The sequence below is a fragment of the Dictyostelium discoideum genome (assembly GCF_000004695.1).
Source record: "Dictyostelium discoideum AX4 chromosome 5 chromosome, whole genome shotgun sequence".
NCBI classification, from domain to species: domain Eukaryota; phylum Evosea; class Eumycetozoa; order Dictyosteliales; family Dictyosteliaceae; genus Dictyostelium; species Dictyostelium discoideum.
In genome coordinates this window covers 3,635,772-3,654,896 of record NC_007091.3, presented here as the reverse complement: position 1 = coordinate 3,654,896, position 19,125 = coordinate 3,635,772, and the positions used below count along the sequence as shown (strand labels likewise).

Here is a 19,125-nt window from a genome sequence, read left to right as displayed (position 1 = left end):
TTATTTTCAACATTTTTTTTTATAAATTATTTTATATTTATAAATAAATAGTAATTGTATATATAAAAAAAAAAAAAAAATGTCATTAATGAATGACCCAAAACCTGTTTCAAAAAAAGCAGGCGCTAAACCAATTTGTAAGTCTTTTTTTTAAATTTTTTTTTTTTTTTTTTTTTTATTATCCAATTAACATATTAAAATTTCAATTTTTAAAATTAAAAAAAAGATGGTAAAAATAATATCCACCACCACATTTAAATAATAATAATGGTGGTATTCCACCGTATCATCAAAATTCCCCACAACCAAAAGGGGCAATTTCATTTGCAATGCAATCACCACAACCACCAAGATTACCACCATCAATGTATCCAAAACCACCTTTTTCAAATATACCATCACCAAATAATAATAATAATAACAATAATAATAATAACAATATCAATAGTAATAATAATAATATCAACAATAATATAAATAGTAACAATATAAATAATATTAATACTGATAATTCACCTCCGCCACCATCTAATACATCACCACAAACACCTAGCTCAATAACATCACCTTCCGATAAATTAAATAATGTAACAAATCAACAAGCCCCATTAAAACCACAAGAACCAAACAATAGTAATAACTTGGAAAATAATAATAATAACAATACAAATAATATTAATAATAACAATAATAATACAAATAATAATATTAATAATAACAACAATAATACTAATAATGATGAAAATAATAATGAAAATAATAATGATAATACCAATAATGACACAAATTTACAATCATTTGAACAATATCAACAATCACAACAGAAAAAACAAACATCAGTATTAAAATCTGCTCCTGCTGTTGTTGTAAATCCACAAATTTCGCAATCACAGAAAGAACCACACTTAATATATAATGACGATTTTGTCTCAATGGTAAGTACAACTATTTTAATAAATTTGATACGTATAAAAACTATTTTATAAAAAAAAAAAAGAAAAAGGATAAATCAAAACAAAAAAATAAGAAACAAATAAAAATAGAAAAAAAAGTGAATGAATGAAAAAGGAAAATACTAATAGGTTTGATTACCAATTTTTTCTTTTCTTTTTTTTTTTTTTATATTTTTTTATTTTTTTCCATTTTATTTGGGAAATAAAAAAAACTACTAAACTTATTAACTTCTTTTTTATTTTTATTTTTATTATAAATAATTAGGAGGAAAAAAGAGCCAAACTTCCAAGATATTCAAATAGAGATTAGGTTATTATTAAATCAAAAAAAAATAAAAATAAAAAAATAAAAATTAAAAATTAAAATTTGGGGGTATTTATACATAATATCATTTAAATAAAATAATAATAATAATAATTTTAAAAAAGTAAAAAAATAAAAAATAAAAAATAAAAAATAAATACATCTTTTTGTTTTCTTATTTTTTTTATTTGTTTTTATTTATTTTGTTTTATTAAATTTATTCGTGTTTAAAAAAACGTAATTTTACAAGTCACCACCATTTTAAGATTAAATTAAGATTATATATTAAAAGATTATAAAACCAATTATTTTCTATAATTTTCCCGAGAAAAACGTTTATTAATATTTTGTTAATTCCACTTCATTTTTACAATATTTTCTATATTTAGAAATAAGAGTAATAGAAACATTAAAACTTTGTAAAGAAAGAAAGAAAAAAAAAAAAAAAAAATGCACATCAATTGATCAGATAAAGTAAATTTTAAAGGATTTTTATTTTTATTTTTCACTTTTTATTTTTTTTTTTTTTTTTCGATTGCCAAAAATTTTTTTTATTTTTTTTTATTTTTTTTTTTTTTTAGTGTGACCATTTCATCTCGTAAATATAACAATGCCAAACGTCCAAGTAAGTAGTTATTAAAATTAGTAGTTTATATTTTTTTGTTGGATAAAATAAACTAATTATGAATTTCTTATAAATTTTTTTATAGAAAACCGTCGTAAAGAAATCTCATAAATTCGTCATTGATTGTACCGCTCCAGCTGGTAAAATCGTTGATGTTGCTGCTTTCGAAAAGTACTTACACGACAGAATCAAAGTTGACAACAAAGTTAGTAACCTCGGTTCAAATGTTGTTATCTCAAAAGATAAATCAAAGATCATCATCAACACCACCATCCCATTCTCAAAGAGATACCTCAAATATTTAACAAAGAAATTCTTAAAATTCAAACAAATCAGAGATTTCTTACGTGTTGTTGCCACCACCAAAAATACATACGAACTCAGATACTTCAACATTGGTGATTCTGAATCACAAGAATAAATTAATTTTAATTTTTAATTTATTTTTTTTAAAAAAAAAAAAAAAAAAAAAAAAGAGTTAATTATTTATTTGTTTTTTTTCATATTTTTTTTTAGGGGGAGGACTAAGTTTTTATTTTTTATTTTATTTTGTTTTATTTGTTTATTATTATTATTATTATTTTATAAATAAAAATAAATATTTATTAAATTTATTTATTTATTTTTCGGCGGCTTTATTTTCATCTTTTTCTTCTAATTTCTTTTTAAGATCTTCTTTAGTTTTTAATTCGAAAGCTCTAACGTCATCCATTGACATTCCGAACCATTCATCTAACCAACAATAGACTTGTCTATGGAATTTGGTGAAGAGATCAAATTCAATACCCATCATAAAGTTTTCAACTTTAGTTTGGAATCCAAAATATTTAAATTCGACAGTGACTAATTTGTAACATGTCATAATTGGCATTTCTGTACTTTCTCTCCATTTCTCCTCTTCTAATGGACCACGGTTTGCTTTCTCTGATCTGATTTTTGTTGGATCTTCAGTCTCTTTATAATTTTTTGGATCTTTAATTGGTTTTGTAATATCAATAACTTCAACTGTTCTTTCTTTTAATTCTTTTTCTGAAAGGTTATGAATCTAAATAGATAAATAAAATTAATATATATGTTGAAAGTGTATGCGTGTGTGTTGTGTGTATTGAAAAAAAAATGAAAAAAAAATAATTACATTTTCAGTTTTACAATTATCTTGAGCATGACGAGATTCAATGATAAAAGTGAATTTTTCACCTAAAAATGGACTTTTTAAAACGGTTTTACAATATGGATAAGCATTCCAAGCTTTTTCTTCTAATTTTAAAGCAGATGATGGAATGAGAGCTCTAATCCAACCTGGAAGACGTGAACCAAGATGATATATTTTATGAGTGTATTGACCTTCATGTTCTGGTTCCTTGTATGGTTCATTAACTAAAACTTCAACACCTTCACCATTTGAGGTTTCTTGTGAACTGGTTTTTGCTACTGAATATAATTGACCAACACGATATTCTTCAACTGTAAGTGGTAAAACAACACGAAATTCTCTAATTAACATTTTATTTATATATTTATATATTTATGTATTTATTCTTTTTTTTAATTTAAATTCGCTATAAATTGAAAAATTGATTTGTTTTTTTTTTTTTTTTTATATATATTATTATTTAATAAATATAAAAACTCTTTTTAATATCCCACTAAAATAATTATCTATAAAAAAAAAAAATAAAAAAATAAAAAAAATAAAAAATAAAAATGAATTTTTTTTTTTAAAAAATTTAAAATGTAAGTATGTATTTTTATTTATAAATTTGTGTTGTTTGTTACATATGTGGTTTAAAAATTCATTAAAAAATTGAATTGTTGTGTGTGGGTCATGTGTGTGGGTGTGGTTTTATTATGTGTGAAAAGTTTTAGTTGATGAGAGAAGAGAGAAATAAAGAAAGAGAGAGAGAAAGGGAATTTATTATAAAAACTTTTATTGATAAATATCTACTTTTAATTTGTGTTGTAATATTATAACTGTACTGGTATTTATTTTGTATATTTTTTTTTTTTTTTTTTTTTTTTTTTATGGCCCAAAAATTTTTATGAAAAAAAAAAATTAAAAAATTAAAAAAAAAAAATAAAAAAATTAAAAATTAAAAAAAAATATAAAAAAAAAAAAAAAAAAAAAAAAGGTTGGAAATATTAACCGTTGACATAACCTTGTTATAAGTTGGCAATAGCCTTGTTATAAGTTGACATTCAAGCGAAGCCTTCAAGGCTAAGTTTTTATTTTATTTTATTTTATTTTTATTTTTTATTTTATTATTATTTTTTTTAATCGATTAGGTTTTTTTTTTTTTTTTCAATTTTTTTATTTTATTTTTTTATTTTATTTTTTTTTTTTTTTTTTCAAATTAGTATTTATGATGTCATCCAAGAAAATTAGTTTTGATTGAAATAATTTTTTTTTTTTTTCCAAACTATTTTTAGTCACACAAAATAAATTTGAGAAAAATTTTATCCCTTTTTTTTTTTTTTTTTGGGTAAATAAATAATTATTTCCTTTTTTAATTTTTTTTTTTACAATTTTGACCCATAAAATAATTTATTTAAAAAATAAAAAAAAAAATAAAAAATTAAAAATAAAAAAAAAAATTAAAAAAAAAAAAAAAAAAAAAAAAGTGGTGGGAATTTTGAAAAGACTTTAATTAATTGAGATCTCATTCACCGAACAGAAATAAAAATAAAAAAAATTTAAAACAAATAAAAAAAAAAAAGTTAAAAATAAACCAAATACAAAACACAAGTAAAATAAAATAAAATAAAAAAAAAAATAAAAAAAAAATAAAAATGTTAGCAAGAAATAATATTATTTTAAAACATTTTAATAATTTTTTAAATTATAGTAATAAACAAAATATAAATATTATTTATAACAATAACAATAACTTTAACTTTAACAATAAACCTAGAATGCATTTTTCAACATTACTTAATAATAATAATAAAAATAATAATAATAAAAAGAATGAAGATGAAATTAATAAATTTTTTAAAGATTATATTTATAAGTCTTCAAATTACAGTTTAGAACAAAAAAAGAAATTAATTGAATCATTTGTATTAGATTCACAACTAAGTGATAATAAAATTTCAAAAGAAGAGATTAGAAATATTAATATTTCGCCAATTTCATCAGATATATTAGAAAGCTTTATTAAAATTAGAGATGATTTAGAGAAATATAATTGTCAACCTACAACTACTTCTACTACTAATACTACAACCAATACAAATAGATTAGGTGAACAATTATATTCATTCGATACATTATTAGGTGAATTAATTAAAGAGAATTTAAAAAGTCATCATAGATTATATTGTAAACCATTAGATATAGAAAAGATGGAACCAAAAATTTGGAGACAAATAGTTGATAATGAAGCAGTACATCCATATGAAAATCCTTTGAATCCAATAGATGAAATTAAACAAAGAACTGGTAAAAATAGAACATGTTTAGTTTTATTTCATCCACTTTTACCAAACATGCCTTTAATGTCTTTATATATTGCTTTTACAAATGGTATACCAAATAATATGCAAATTATTGAAAATAATAATAATGATAATAGTTCATCAACATCATCATCAGCATCATCATCATCATCATTAAATATTGATTCAGCAATATTCTATTCAATTTCATCACTTCATAAAGGATTAGGTGGTGTTAATTTAGGTCATATATTAATTACAAAAGCTGTTGAATATATTCGATTGGATAAACCTGAAATTAAGAATTTTTGTACTCTTTCACCATTACCACGTTTTAAAAAATATTTATCAAAAAATCATCCAAAATTCGTTGAACATATTAAAGATAGAGCATCTTTAGAAGAAGTTAAACCACAATTACAATCTTTAGCATTAAAGTAAAATTTTTTTTTTTTTTTTTTTTTTTTTTTTTATAAAAAATACAAGTATTAATTATTTTTTTTTTTTATTTTATTTTTTTTTTTTTAAAAGTTATATTTTTAAAGAGAAAAGTAAACCGAATAGAGTGTTTGACCCAGTTTGTAATTTTCATTTAAAGAATGGTGCTTCAATTTATAGATTAAATTGGGATGCTGATGAATCAGAGAAAAGAATTGATGAAAGTTATGGTATAATGATAAATTATTTATATGAAATTGATAAATTAGATTCAAATTCCAAGAATTATATTGAAAAAGGTATTGTTTCAACAAATCAAATATTTGATAACCAATATAAAAACAATAGGTTTCTTTAATCCTAAATTATAAAAAAAAAAAAAAAATCAATTGAATTTATCATAAGAAAAAAAAAAAAAAAAAGATTAATAATAGATTTTATTTTTACCATTTTTTTTTTTTTCACCAAAAGAAGTAAAAAATAAAAATATAAAAAAAAAAAATCAATAATTTAACCCTCCCGTTTTTTCGAGATATTTCCAAATTTTCAATTTTTTTTTTTTTTTATTTTTTTTTTTAAAAAATTTCTTATTTTTTTTTTTTTTTATTTTAAAAATTAATTTACTATTTTTTTTTTTTTTTTTGTTTTTGTTTTTTAAATAAATTTAATATACACATAAATTCATACATATATAGCTAAATAGTTATAAATTTTTTTTTTTTTTTTTTTAAAATATAAAAATGAGTTTTTTTGGCGGTAATAAAAAGACTCCAGAACGTTTGTATTACTCTTCTCATTTTTCATTAATGGAAACAAAAATAACATTAATTAATTATTTATACTAATTACTCTTTATTTTTATAATTTTAATTTTAAATAACCAATTTTTTATTTTTTATTTTTTATTTTTTTTTTTTAAAAAAAAAAAAGAGGAGTTAAAAGATAGTAAAAGAGAATTATCAAAAGGACAAAGAGAAATGGATAGAGAATTAAATAGATTAAAAATAGTTGAACAAGAATATATAGGTAAAATTAAACAATTAGCAAAAGCAGGTAGAAATGATGAAGCAAAAAGGATGGCAAATGATTTAGTAAAGTTAAGAGGTCAAATGGAGAGAATGAGAGCAACTAAAACTACATTATCGGCAGTATCGACTAAAACCACAACAATTAAAGCAAATCAAACAATGGCAAATGCAATGGCATCTGCCACTAAAGCAATGTCAACAATGAATAAACAAACCGATTTAGTACAATTACAAAAGACAATGATGGAATATGAAAAACAAACACAACGTGTTGAAATGACCGAAGAAATGATGCAAGATATGTTTGAAGATGATGAAGTAGATGAAGAAGCAGATGATATCCTCTCAAAGGTTGTTGATGAAGTTTGTTTAGATAATTATCAAAAAATGCCTTCTGTAGCTCAAAAAGATTTACCTTATTCTTCTAAAACTTCAACATTTAAAACTGAAGATGAAGAATTAAATAAACTTTTACAAAGTTTATAATAATAAATATTTATGTATAATAATTTAATAATAATAAATATTTATGTATAATAATTTAATAATAATAATAATAATAACAATTAAAATTTTTAAATATTTAAAAATAATTTCTTTTTTTTTTTTTTTTTTCAAAAATAAAATAATTTGATCAAATTATTTTATTTTTTTTTCTTTGATTTGTTGTTGTTGTTATTTTTTTTATAATCATTAAAATAAATAATATAAAATATAAAAATAAATATAAATAAATATAAATTAAAATGGACTCAATCGAAATAATAATAAAATTTGGTTAATCACTGGAAAATCAAGTGGTAAAGAATGCAGTTGAAGAGACAATTAGACAATTTAGCAGAATTGATGTATTGGTTAATAATGCTGGTTATGGTTTAGTTGGTGCAATTGAAGAATTATCAGATACTCAAATTAGAAAGATTTACTTCGAAATTCAACACCATACATTAGAAATCAAAAATCAGGTTTAACAATTAACATTTCATCTGATGAAATGGGTTTGGATAATATGTAAAATTATTCAGCATACAGTTCAACTAAACATGCAGTCAATGCAATTACATTGGATAAATTATATTTAAAGTTATTTTTAGAATATATTGATATAGAAAATACAAATTAAATTTAAATATCTCAAATGTTTTAATCATGATGTGAAAATCTAGGTTTTTTAAGGAGCTATTGATATTAATAAAGGATGTATTTTTGTACCTGTTTATAATATTGTTTATGTAATTGGGAAATTTTTTGTCATTCTAAATTTGAGTTTTTTTTTTTTTTAAAAAAATTAAGTTATTAAAAAAAAATGTGTGGGGTTTGATTGAATATCAATTTTTTTTTTTTAAAATTCAAACCAAAATGATAGAAAGTGATGATAAAAATAAATGTGTACTTCATCCAAATAAAAATTTAGAATTTTATGTTTGGATTGTAAATTTATGCCAAGTTGTAGACTTTGTACGTCTCATAAAGGTGAACATCATGGTCATAAAACTGATTCATTAGAATCATCAGCATCAAATATTCATTCATTAATTAATGATTTTAAAGATAATATCTATCCAAAATTAATTGAAAGAAAAGAAAATGATCAAATATTATTAAAGAAATCATATGATACTTTCAAAGAAATTCAATCACAAAATGATAATAATAATGATTTGTTAAAAAATGAATTTAAAAAAATTCACAATATACTTTCATTTGTTGAATTGGATATTCAAAAAAACTATCAACAAACTTAGATCAAAATAAATTGATAAATACAATTATAACTTCTTCAATCGACAATGATAATAAAATAATTTCAACAATTTTAAATAATAATAATAATTCAATTATTGATAAATTAACAAAACTAAATGAATATAAAAATCAGATCTTAAAACTCGATAATCAAACAATTAATAATATTAAAAATAGTTTTGAATCAATATTCTCTTTTGGTTATATTCCTAATGATGTTACTGATAATAGTAATAATAATAATAATAATAATAATAATAATAATAATAATAATAATAATAATAATAGTAATAATGATAATAACAATAACAATAACAATAATAATAATGATAATGATAATGATAATAATAATAATAATAATAATAATAATAATAATAATAATAATAATAATAATAATAATAATAATAATAATAATAATAATAATAATAATAATAACAATAGTAATAATAATAATAATAATAATTTAAAGTTAAATAACTCAATCAATAAAAATAAATTCATTAAAAGTAAGTTATACTCAAATAAATAAGATTAATAAAAAAAAATACTAATTCTTTGTTTTCAGTGTCTGATCACGATTTTTATATATATTCAGAGAATGATGAATCATCTATATTGTCTGGAGATTTTGAAAGTTTAGCATTCAAAGACAATTGTAACATCTTATCAAAGCTAACGAAATTACCAAACAAAGTTTTGCTTCTAAATGGATTCAATCAAAAATTAACCAAAGGTATAATACCAGAAGGTGTTAAAGAGTTGTATATATCTAATATAAAACAAGAATTAATTATTGATTCAATTCCTAATACTGTAACAACTGTTGGCTTATGTGATGGATTCAATCAAAAATTAACCAAAGGTATAATACCAGAAGGTGTTAAAGTGTTGTATATAGGTAATATAAAACAAGTATTAATAATCGATTCAATTCCTAACAATGTGACAACTGTTGGCTTATGTGATGGATTCAATCAAAAATTAACCAAAGGTATAATACCTGAGAACATTAAAGAGTTGTAGTAAATAATTAATGCCACATAAGAATTTTAAGGATATGAAGTGGTGATATTACAAAAAAGAATTTTTTTTATTTTTATTTTTATTTTTTTTTTTTAAAATTTTAAGTTATCAAAATAACACAAACTTTTTTTTGGCACCTATTTTTATTTTTATTTTTTTTTATTTTTTTTTTTTTTAAAATTAAATTATCAAATTTTTTTTTTTTTTTTTTAAACTCAAAACAAAATAGCACACAAAATGAAAGAAAGTGAAGATATAATTATAAATAATCAAAATAGGTGTACACTTCATCCAAATAAAAATTTAGAATTTTTATGTTTGGATTGTAAATTTATGCCATGTTGCAGTCTTTGTACGTCTCGTAAAGGTGAACATCATGGTCATAAAACTGATTCATTAGAATCATCAGCATCAAATATTCATTCATTAATTAATGATTTTAAAGATAATATCTATCCAAAATTAATTGAAAGAAAAGAAAATGATCAAATATTATTAAAAGAATCAAATGAAACTTTCAAAGAAATTCAATCACAAAATGATGATAATAATAATTTATTAAAAAATGAATTTAAACAAATTCACAATATACTTTCATTTGTTGAATTGGATATCGAAAAACAACTATCAACAAACTTAGATCAAAATATATTGATAAATACAATTATAACTTCTTCAATCAACAATGATAATAAAATCATTTCAACAATTTTAAATAATAATAATAATTCAATTATTGATAAATTAAATTATTTTACACAAATTAATAATCAACAAGATAATGACGACAATGATGATTGCTATCAAATTGATACAGATACTATTGAATTAATTAAACAATATCAAAACTCATTATTAATATTAAAAAATAGCAATAATATCAATAATTTAACAAAACTAAAAGAATATAATAATCAAATCTTAAAATTCGATAATCAAACAATTAATAATATTAAAAATAGTTTTAAATCGATATACTCTTTTGGTGATATTCCTAATGATGCTATTGATTATAACATTAATAATAATAATAATAATAATAATAATAATAATAATAATAATAATAATGAGTTAAATAACTCAAATAATAAAAATGAATTCATTAAAAGTAAGTTAGACTCAAATTAATAAGTCTAATAAAACAAAAAATACTAATTCTTTGTTTTTAGTATTGAATCACAATTTTTATATATATTCAGAGAGTGATGAATCATCCTTTTTGACTGATGATTTTGAAAGTTTAGCATTCAAAGACAATTGTAACATTTTATCAAAACTAAAGAAATTACCAAACAACGTTTTGCTTCTAAGTGGATTCAATCAAAAATTAACCAAAGGTATAATACCAGAAGGTGTTAAAGTGTTGTATATAGGTGATATAAAACAAGAATTAATAATTGATTCAATTCCTAATACTGTAACAACCGTTGGTTTATGGTATGGATTCAATCAAAAATTAACCAAAGGTATAATACCAGAAGGTGTTAAAGAGTTACGTTTAGGTGATATAAAACAAGAATTAATAATTGATTCAATTCCTAGTACTCTAACAACTGTTATTTTATGTGATGGATTCAATCAAAAATTAACCAAAGGTATAATACCAGAAGGTGTTAAAGTGTTGTATATAGGTGATATAAAACAAGAATTAATAATTGATTCAATTCCTAATACTGTAACACGTGTTAGGTTATTAGATGGATTCAATCAAAAATTAACCAAAGGTATTATACCAGAAAGTGTTAAAGAGTTACATATAGGTAATATAAAACAAGAACTAATTATTGATTCAATTCCTAATACTGTAACAACTATTACTTTATGTGATGGATTCAATCAAAAATTAACCAAAGGTATAATACCAGAAGGTGTTAAAGAGTTGTATATAGGTAATTTAAAACAAGAATTAATTATTGATTCAATTCCTAATACTGTAACAACTGTTAGGTTATGTGATGGATTCAATCAAAAATTAACCAAAGGTATAATACCAGAAGGTGTTAAAGAGTTGTATATAAGAGATATAAAACAAGAATTAATAATTGATTCAATTCCTAATACTGTAACAACTGTTATTTTATGTGATGGATTCAATCAAAAATTAACCAAAGGTATAATACCAGAATGGGTTAAAGGGTTATGTTTAGGTGATATAAAACAAGAATTAATAATCGATTCAATTCCTAATACTGTAACAACTGTTAGGTTATTAGATGGATTCAATCAAAAATTAACCAAAGGTATAATACCAGAAAGTGTTAAAGAGTTGTATATAGATGATATAAAACAAGAACTAATAATCGATTCAATTCCTAATACTGTAACAACTGTTAGGTTATTAGATGGATTCAATCAAAAATTAACCAAAGGTATAATACCAGAATGGGTTAAAGAGTTACATATAGGTGATATAAAACAAGAATTAATTATTGATTCAATTCCTAATACATTAAATAATGTCTATATTTATAAAAGTTGTAAAAAATTAATTTATTCTTTCGTCCCTGTAAATGTCAAAATAGTAAACATATAAAATAAAAATCCTTGTGATGACATTTTTGACTAAATTTTAACACCTCCATAATTATTTTATTCTATTTTATAATATTTTATTTTATTTTTTTTTTTTTTTTTTTGTTCTAATATTGATATTAGAGGTAGTAAATGACTATTTTAATTTTATACAGCCGCCATCACTCAGTGTAAATTTGAGATTTTAATGCTGATTTGTAATTCCATCTTCCCACCATTTTTTTTCGCCAAGTAAGTAAATTTTAATTATTTGATTATAAACTAATTATTAACTACCAAATAAAATTCGTTAAACAAAAAAAAAAAAAAAAGATTTTTTTTATTTTTTTTTTGTTATAAAATTATATAATTATTATTTTATATAATTGAAAAATCTTTATAAATATTATAATATTTATATAATATAATCGAAAAATCTTTTATCTTAAATTAATAAATTATTACACTTAATTTCTCTTTTATTTATAACTTTTTTTTTTTTCTTTTTTTTTTCTACTCGATATTCTCTTTTTTTATTATATGTTAACTTTAATTTATATAGGAAAATAAAAAAAAAAAAAAAAAAAAAAAATTTAGGTGAAAAAATAATATGGCTTTTTTAGCACAACAATGAACACAAATTTAGTTAGTAAAAATCCTGACAGATTAATATTGCCATTATGTAAAGGTATGATATCATAGGACAACTAAATAAAAATATTCGTAAAAGACCAATTAATTCCAATGTGGCTTCATCTATTGCGAATTTTCATTTATTAAACTCTTTTATGAATATAAAAAATCAATTAAAAATTAATAAAAAATTATTTTTTTTAATATATTAAAATTATTTACTAATTTTTAATAAATATTAATTTCTAATAAATATTAATTAATTCTTTTTTATTAAAATTTTATTATCAGGATTATTTTTTTAATATTAAAATTATAAATAAATGATTATTAAATGATTATTAAATCATTAGTATTTACAAAATAATATTATGTTTTGAATTTTTTTTTCCAGTGCAATAATGCTTCTGCTCAATATTTACCTTAATAAAAAATTTGGTTTTAGAGTTTGGAAAATGGTTGCTTCAAATGAAATAATCTATAATATTGATATTTACCAAGTATTATTAAATGATGAAAATAAATAATAAAAATAAAAAGAGGAAAATCTTCAAAATTATTAGAAAAAATAATAAAACTAAAATTAAATAAATAAAAAATATGACTACAACTTAAGTAAATGGGTGAAAAAAATAAAAAAAGATTTTTTTTTTTTTTTTTTTTTGATAATAAAATCTATGTATAATTGAATTAGATATATGGTAATAGTTTAATAAAACAAGGACTGGTTCTGTTGGGACAGTTGCAGAAATTTTCTAAATGAATAATTTAATGACGGTTTTTTTTTAATTTTATTTAAAAACTTTTAAAGAATGACATATGTTTGTTATTATTGATTATTTTGATTATTAATAATGGTATTATTATTTGTATAGTAATGTTTTGAAATATAGGCAATATGATCAGAGATAACACCATCACAACCCAATTGTTCTTGAAGATCAACTAAAGCAGGGTCATTATTTTCGGAACCCCAAGAACATAACATTAAACCAGCAGATTTAACTTGACCAATAATTGGTGGAGCTTCACATAGAATCTTTGAGTTTGTGACAATACCCAATAGATGAGCAGATTTTGAGAAACGAATTGCCTCTGATATTGAATTTGCACGTGGATCAGCATGTTGAGTGAAACCAGCATTATTTAAAAAGAAAACTGGATATTTTGGTTGTTTCAAAGAACAAAGTAAACAAATATCAGCATCGAATGAAGAGAACATTACACTTCTATTACCTGCATGTTCAAAAACAACCTTTAGAATAGTATCAACATAAGCATTTCTATTCATATTATTCATTTGAATTTCCATTTCTTTCTCTTGATTTGGATATTTAATTTCAATATTAAATCCAGTAGCAATTGGTACATTCTTAAAGGTTTCTTCCAATGTTGTAAACGAATCACTAATAGGTTGTGAAGAATTTGCAGATGAAGATGATGATGCCAATGGTGAACTTGGTGTATTGTTTACATTAATTATACCACTATTTCTTAAATTTGCTAAAATATTACTTGATGATGTACCAAAATCATTAAATATATCTTGCATTGATTTTGATCTACCACGTAAAGTTTTTAAAGATGGTAATGTTTTTGAAATATTATTTTTATTATTTTCATCATGTTGATTTGAATTATTATTATTAATTCTATTACTATTATTTTTATTATTATTATTATTGTTGTTATTACTATTATTATTATTATTATTATTGTTATTATTGCTACTATTTTTTTTTTCTTGTTGTAATGATTTAAATTGTTCAAGATTAATTTTATTAATTGGTATTTTAATACCATCTTGACCAAGAATTTCAAAATCATGATAAATTACAGGAATATTATCTCTTGATAATTGAACATCAAATTCAATATATTGAGCACCTAATGAAGCAGCTGTAACGAAAGAAAGAATTGTATTCTCTTTAATGTGAGTTCTTTTATATTTACCAACATTTCTAGCATTTTCAGCACCACCACCACGATGACCAATTAATAGAGTTGATTTCCAATAGGTATTAGATAAAACATCAGATATTTTTGAATGAGTAAATGGTGAAACAATTAATGGAAAGAAATATAATTCACCAACTGATAACAATGATGAATTTATAATTGGTACAACTTTTTTATATGGATTTGTACTTGTTAACTCTGATACCAATACAATGGAACGACCAATTAATACACTTGACATACCACGACGATAAATATCAAATTGAATTGAATGATAAGAATTTGGTTTTAATTGATTAGTTTGGAATTGAACTGAATGATCTTTAGTTAGGGGTAAATTAACTTGAGATAAACCAGTACCTGATTGAATATTTGATGAACGATCTCTTAGGGTTACAACGATTTTACCAGCTTGTTCTTTACCATTGTATAAAGTAATTGGTTGTTTAATTTTACGTTGTAAATCAGTTGGTGAAGTTTCACCAAATCTAATTCTAATTTGAGTATCTTGTACTAACCAACCACGTTCCATAAAGAGGGATTGTTTTGATTGTTCAGCTGTGACACTATCTTCATCAAATGTAATTTGACCAAATACACCATCATCAACAAACTCTTCCTCTTCTTGTGGTGTGAATTTTCTATTCTCTGGTAAAGCTTCCCATGTATCTAAACGTGATCCTTCGAAAATTACATATTTATATTCTAATTGAACATTAACTGGTACTTGTACTTTACCAATCCAACCACCACTACCAATATTATCAACTTCTCTAAACATTAATGCAGCTGAAGGATTCCATGAGCCAATTGCTTTTCTATTACCAACAATACCAACTTTTTGACCAGGTTTAATTGTTGTTGAAACTAATTGAATTCTAAATGTAACTGTTGACATTAAACTTTTTAAAATTTTTTTACTTGTTGATGGTGAAGTTGATGGTGTTACTGAAATACTACTACTATTATTTGATGATGAGGATGGTGTTGGTGATAATAATTCAGATTCTGGTGATTTTAATATTATATTTGATGATAAATTTAAATTACTAATTGATTTATTTAAATCAACTATATCTAATTTTGGTGGTAATACTGTTGTACCAACTGTTGATGCTGTAATTAATGGAACACCACTACTACTACAACTTAAATTCTTTGAATCTTTTAATGTTGTTTGTGGAATTGTATTACTACTTGATAATGTTGTTGTTGTTGTTGTATCTTGAAATAAATCAGGATTCTTTTTAATAAATTCAATGATTGTAATTGCAGCTTGAATATTACCACGATATAATGAATGAACTATTGGTGACCATTCACCTTTATCTAAAAGATTTGGATTTGCTTTATTCTCTAATAAACATTTAACACAATGAATATAATTTAAATAACAAGCATCATGAAGTGGTGACCAACCATCATCATCTTGTTGATTTACAACTTTTGAAACTTGATCTTCTTTTAAATTCTCTAAAATATTATTAATTAATAAATGCATTGAATCCAATTGGCCATTTGCAGCGGCTTCATGAAGTGGAGTTCTCTTATCATCATCAAACACTGAAACGATTTGAGCATTCTTCTCTAATAGAGTTGAAATCGCTTGTAATTGACCATGTTTAATTGATTCAAATAATGGTGTACGTCCGAATGAGTCTGTTGAATTTGCAGAATCTGGATCTATTTTTAAGATACTATTAATGTTATTACAATTACCTTTTGATGAAGCTTCATGTAAAATATGTCTACCATATGGACCACGAGTTAGGGGTGAACCTGATAATAATAGTAAATCAACCACTGATAGACTAATATCACCACTACTATTAATGATATTGTTTGCTGATGGTGGTTGACGACATGCCAAATATAGTGGTGTACAACCTTCTCTATCTAGTACATCTTGTTTTGCACCTTTTTCAAGTAACAATTTCACACAATCATATTTACCATTCTTTGCAGATAAATGTAATGGTCTACGTGAAAGGAAATCCAAACATTCAATATCTGCACCATTTTCAATTAAAAATTCCATAACTGATAATCTACCATTCTCAGCAGCCAAATGAATGAATTGTTTATTCTTTTCATCACAATATTTAATATTTACCATTTTAAGATCATTAAAAGTATTAAATAAGAATTTAACCATTTCAACATTACCTAAATAACATGATTTATGAATACATGAATGAATAGTTTCAATCCACATTGTATTATTAACTTGTTCTAATTTTAATTCATCTCTCATTAAATTTTTAATATCTTCAATTAAACTTTTAACAATTGAAATATTATTATTTACAACATTTCTACATAATGATTCAACTTTATTTGATAATTCTTTTTCTTTAATCTAAGTTTATTAATTAATTATTTATTTTATTAATATAATTTTATAAAAAAAATAAAAATAAAATTTAATTCTTACATTTAAAATATCATAATAATTATTATTTAATAAATGAACATTTGTTTGACAAATTGTTTGATATTCTAATTCAATTTCTAATGTTAATTTTTTAATTTGAGTATGATGATATAATTCTAAAACTTCAACTTTTTCTTTAAAATAATTATCAATATCTTTTTTAACATCTTCAATTAGTTGTTCTTTGGATAATATTGATATTGTATTTGTTGCTGGTGATAATGTATTATTACTATTATTATTATTATTATTATTATTATTATTATTATTATTATTATTATTATTATTATTATTATTATTATTATTATTATTACTATTATTACTATTATGATTATTATTAATTTCTAAATGAAACATTTTTGGTAAAGTTGTTTCAGTTTGACTAACTTTTCTTTTTTTTCTATCAGAAATTAAAGTTTTAATTTTCTTTTTTGAATATGTATTTAATAATTTTTGAATTGCTTGAATATTTAATTGTGAAAATTGATCAATCTCTGCCAATTGTTTTAAAATATCTTCAAATGCAATTTGAAATGCTGTTACAGTATCAACATCATTAGATCCTTGTCCTGGTGGTTGTTGTTGTTGTTCACTAAAGAAATATAATGATGATGATGATTGATCTAATGGTGTTGATAAATCTTTATTATTATCTGTACTATTATTAATATTACTATTATTATTATTACTACTATTATTATTATTGTTGTTGTTATTACTATTATTATTGTTGTTATTATTATTATTTGAAATATTACTTTGAATAGTATTTAAATAATTATTATTATTATCCTCAATTTGTTGTGGTGTCATTAAACCAACACTGAGATAAACTGAAAATGGTGATGAAAAATCAATTGATTTAAATTTTAATTTTAAATCTTCAAATCTATTCATTACAATTGTTAATTTTTCATCTAAAATAAATTGATTCACTTTTTTAATTTCATTTTCTAAAATATCTAAAAAATTTAAGTTACCATTACCTCCATCACTAATTGAAATTGCTCTGTTGTTATTATTAACTGTAGTTGTAGATGCTGTTGTTGTTGTTGTTGTTGGTGGTGGTGGTGTACTATCTGATGGTGATTGTGGTGGTGAAAAAAAGGTTCTTAATTTTCTTTTTAATTTTTGGTATGGTAAATAATGATGATTCCAAACTGTGACATTTTTTAAATGTTTTTGAAATTTCATTTTTTTTTTTTTTTTTTTTTTTTTTTTTCTGAGTTTCTGTTTATTTTTTTTTATTTTTATTTTTTATTTATTTTTTTTTTTAAAATTTAGTATTTAAACTATTATATACATATATATTAATATAAATAAAATAAAAAGAAAAAGAAAAAAAAAAAAAAAAGAAAAAAAAAACTAAAAAATTAAAGAAACTTAAAAAAAAAAAAAAAAAACTAACTGGTTTGTCAAATTAATGAGCGAAAAAATCCCAAACTCGATTTTTTATGTTAAAAAAAAAATTAAAAATTAAATTAAATTAAATTATTAAAAAAAAAATTTTTACCTTTGGTGGTGGTGGTGGTTATTTACCCCTCAAAGAAAATAAAATTTTTTAATAATAAAAAGATAAATAAATTTTTTTTTTTTTTTTTTTTTTTTTTTTTTTTTTTAAATTTTTTAATTTAAAATAATAATATTAATATATTAAATTATTATTTTCATTGTTTTTTTTTTTTTTTTTTTTTTTAAAAATTTTCCCACACTGTTTTTTTATTTTAATTTTTATTATTTTTTATTTATTTTTTTTTTTTTTTTTTTTACAGCGGCGTTTTGGGGAAATTTTATTTTTTTTTTATTTTTTTTTTTTTTTACTTCTGCAAAGATTGGAAAATTATTGGTTTTCAAGGTTGCACAAGTTTGAACATAAATTTAAAAAATTGCGAGTAAACTGGCACTAAAGCCAAAATCATTGATTTTTGATAAGTAATTCTAATCTTGATAACAATAATCTTGGGTTATAAGGAAAACTATCATTACTCATAGAAATCATTATCGAATTTCTTAATGCCGACAAGCATTCTTTGAAC

At 21.4% G+C, this 19,125-nt stretch overlaps 8 protein-coding genes across 8 annotated transcripts in view; 5 read left to right on the top strand and 3 right to left on the bottom strand.

Annotated features, from left to right (window-relative positions):
• Positions 1-329: 329 nt before the first annotated feature.
• On the top strand, positions 330-1,263 carry DDB_G0290093 (hypothetical protein; the record flags this gene model as incomplete). Its single annotated transcript, XM_630820.1, has 2 exons — positions 330-935; positions 1,219-1,263. The coding sequence occupies 2 exons, from the start codon at positions 330-332 to the stop codon at positions 1,261-1,263; spliced, it is 651 nt and encodes a 216-aa protein (XP_635912.1).
• A 604-nt stretch (positions 1,264-1,867) lies between these two features.
• rpl22a (S60 ribosomal protein L22) lies at positions 1,868-2,303 on the top strand (the record flags this gene model as incomplete). The annotated part of the gene is made up of 2 exons (XM_630819.1): positions 1,868-1,882; positions 1,968-2,303. The coding sequence occupies 2 exons, from the start codon at positions 1,868-1,870 to the stop codon at positions 2,301-2,303; spliced, it is 351 nt and encodes a 116-aa protein (XP_635911.1).
• A 198-nt stretch (positions 2,304-2,501) lies between these two features.
• pitA (hypothetical protein) lies at positions 2,502-3,386 on the bottom strand (the record flags this gene model as incomplete). Its single annotated transcript, XM_630818.1, has 2 exons — positions 2,502-2,927; positions 3,018-3,386. 2 exons carry the CDS (start codon positions 3,384-3,386, stop codon positions 2,502-2,504), a joined length of 795 nt encoding a protein of 264 aa, XP_635910.1.
• A 1,283-nt stretch (positions 3,387-4,669) lies between these two features.
• DDB_G0290089 (hypothetical protein) lies at positions 4,670-6,113 on the top strand (the record flags this gene model as incomplete). The annotated part of the gene is made up of 2 exons (XM_630817.1): positions 4,670-5,754; positions 5,849-6,113. 2 exons carry the CDS (start codon positions 4,670-4,672, stop codon positions 6,111-6,113), a joined length of 1,350 nt encoding a protein of 449 aa, XP_635909.1.
• Positions 6,114-6,495: 382 nt separating this feature from the next.
• Positions 6,496-7,269, top strand: vps2A (SNF7 family protein; the record flags this gene model as incomplete). Its single annotated transcript, XM_630816.2, has 2 exons — positions 6,496-6,532; positions 6,686-7,269. 2 exons carry the CDS (start codon positions 6,496-6,498, stop codon positions 7,267-7,269), a joined length of 621 nt encoding a protein of 206 aa, XP_635908.2.
• A 1,170-nt stretch (positions 7,270-8,439) lies between these two features.
• cigB (FNIP repeat-containing protein) lies at positions 8,440-12,085 on the top strand (the record flags this gene model as incomplete). The annotated part of the gene is made up of 5 exons (XM_630815.1): positions 8,440-8,446; positions 8,529-9,035; positions 9,095-9,520; positions 9,782-10,660; positions 10,722-12,085. 5 exons carry the CDS (start codon positions 8,440-8,442, stop codon positions 12,083-12,085), a joined length of 3,183 nt encoding a protein of 1,060 aa, XP_635907.1.
• Positions 12,086-13,525: 1,440 nt separating this feature from the next.
• Positions 13,526-18,283, bottom strand: DDB_G0290085 (hypothetical protein; the record flags this gene model as incomplete). Its single annotated transcript, XM_630814.1, has 2 exons — positions 13,526-17,014; positions 17,090-18,283. The coding sequence occupies 2 exons, from the start codon at positions 18,281-18,283 to the stop codon at positions 13,526-13,528; spliced, it is 4,683 nt and encodes a 1,560-aa protein (XP_635906.1).
• Positions 18,284-19,004: 721 nt separating this feature from the next.
• The window catches only part of DDB_G0290097 (hypothetical protein), a gene marked incomplete at both ends in the record, with an annotated part of 1,608 nt that continues 1,487 nt past the window's right edge, over positions 19,005-19,125 (bottom strand). Inside the window, one exon of the mRNA XM_630813.1 lies at positions 19,005-19,125. This exon is cut by the window's right edge and continues 228 nt beyond it. Within this exon, the coding sequence (XP_635905.1) occupies positions 19,005-19,125 (121 nt within the window).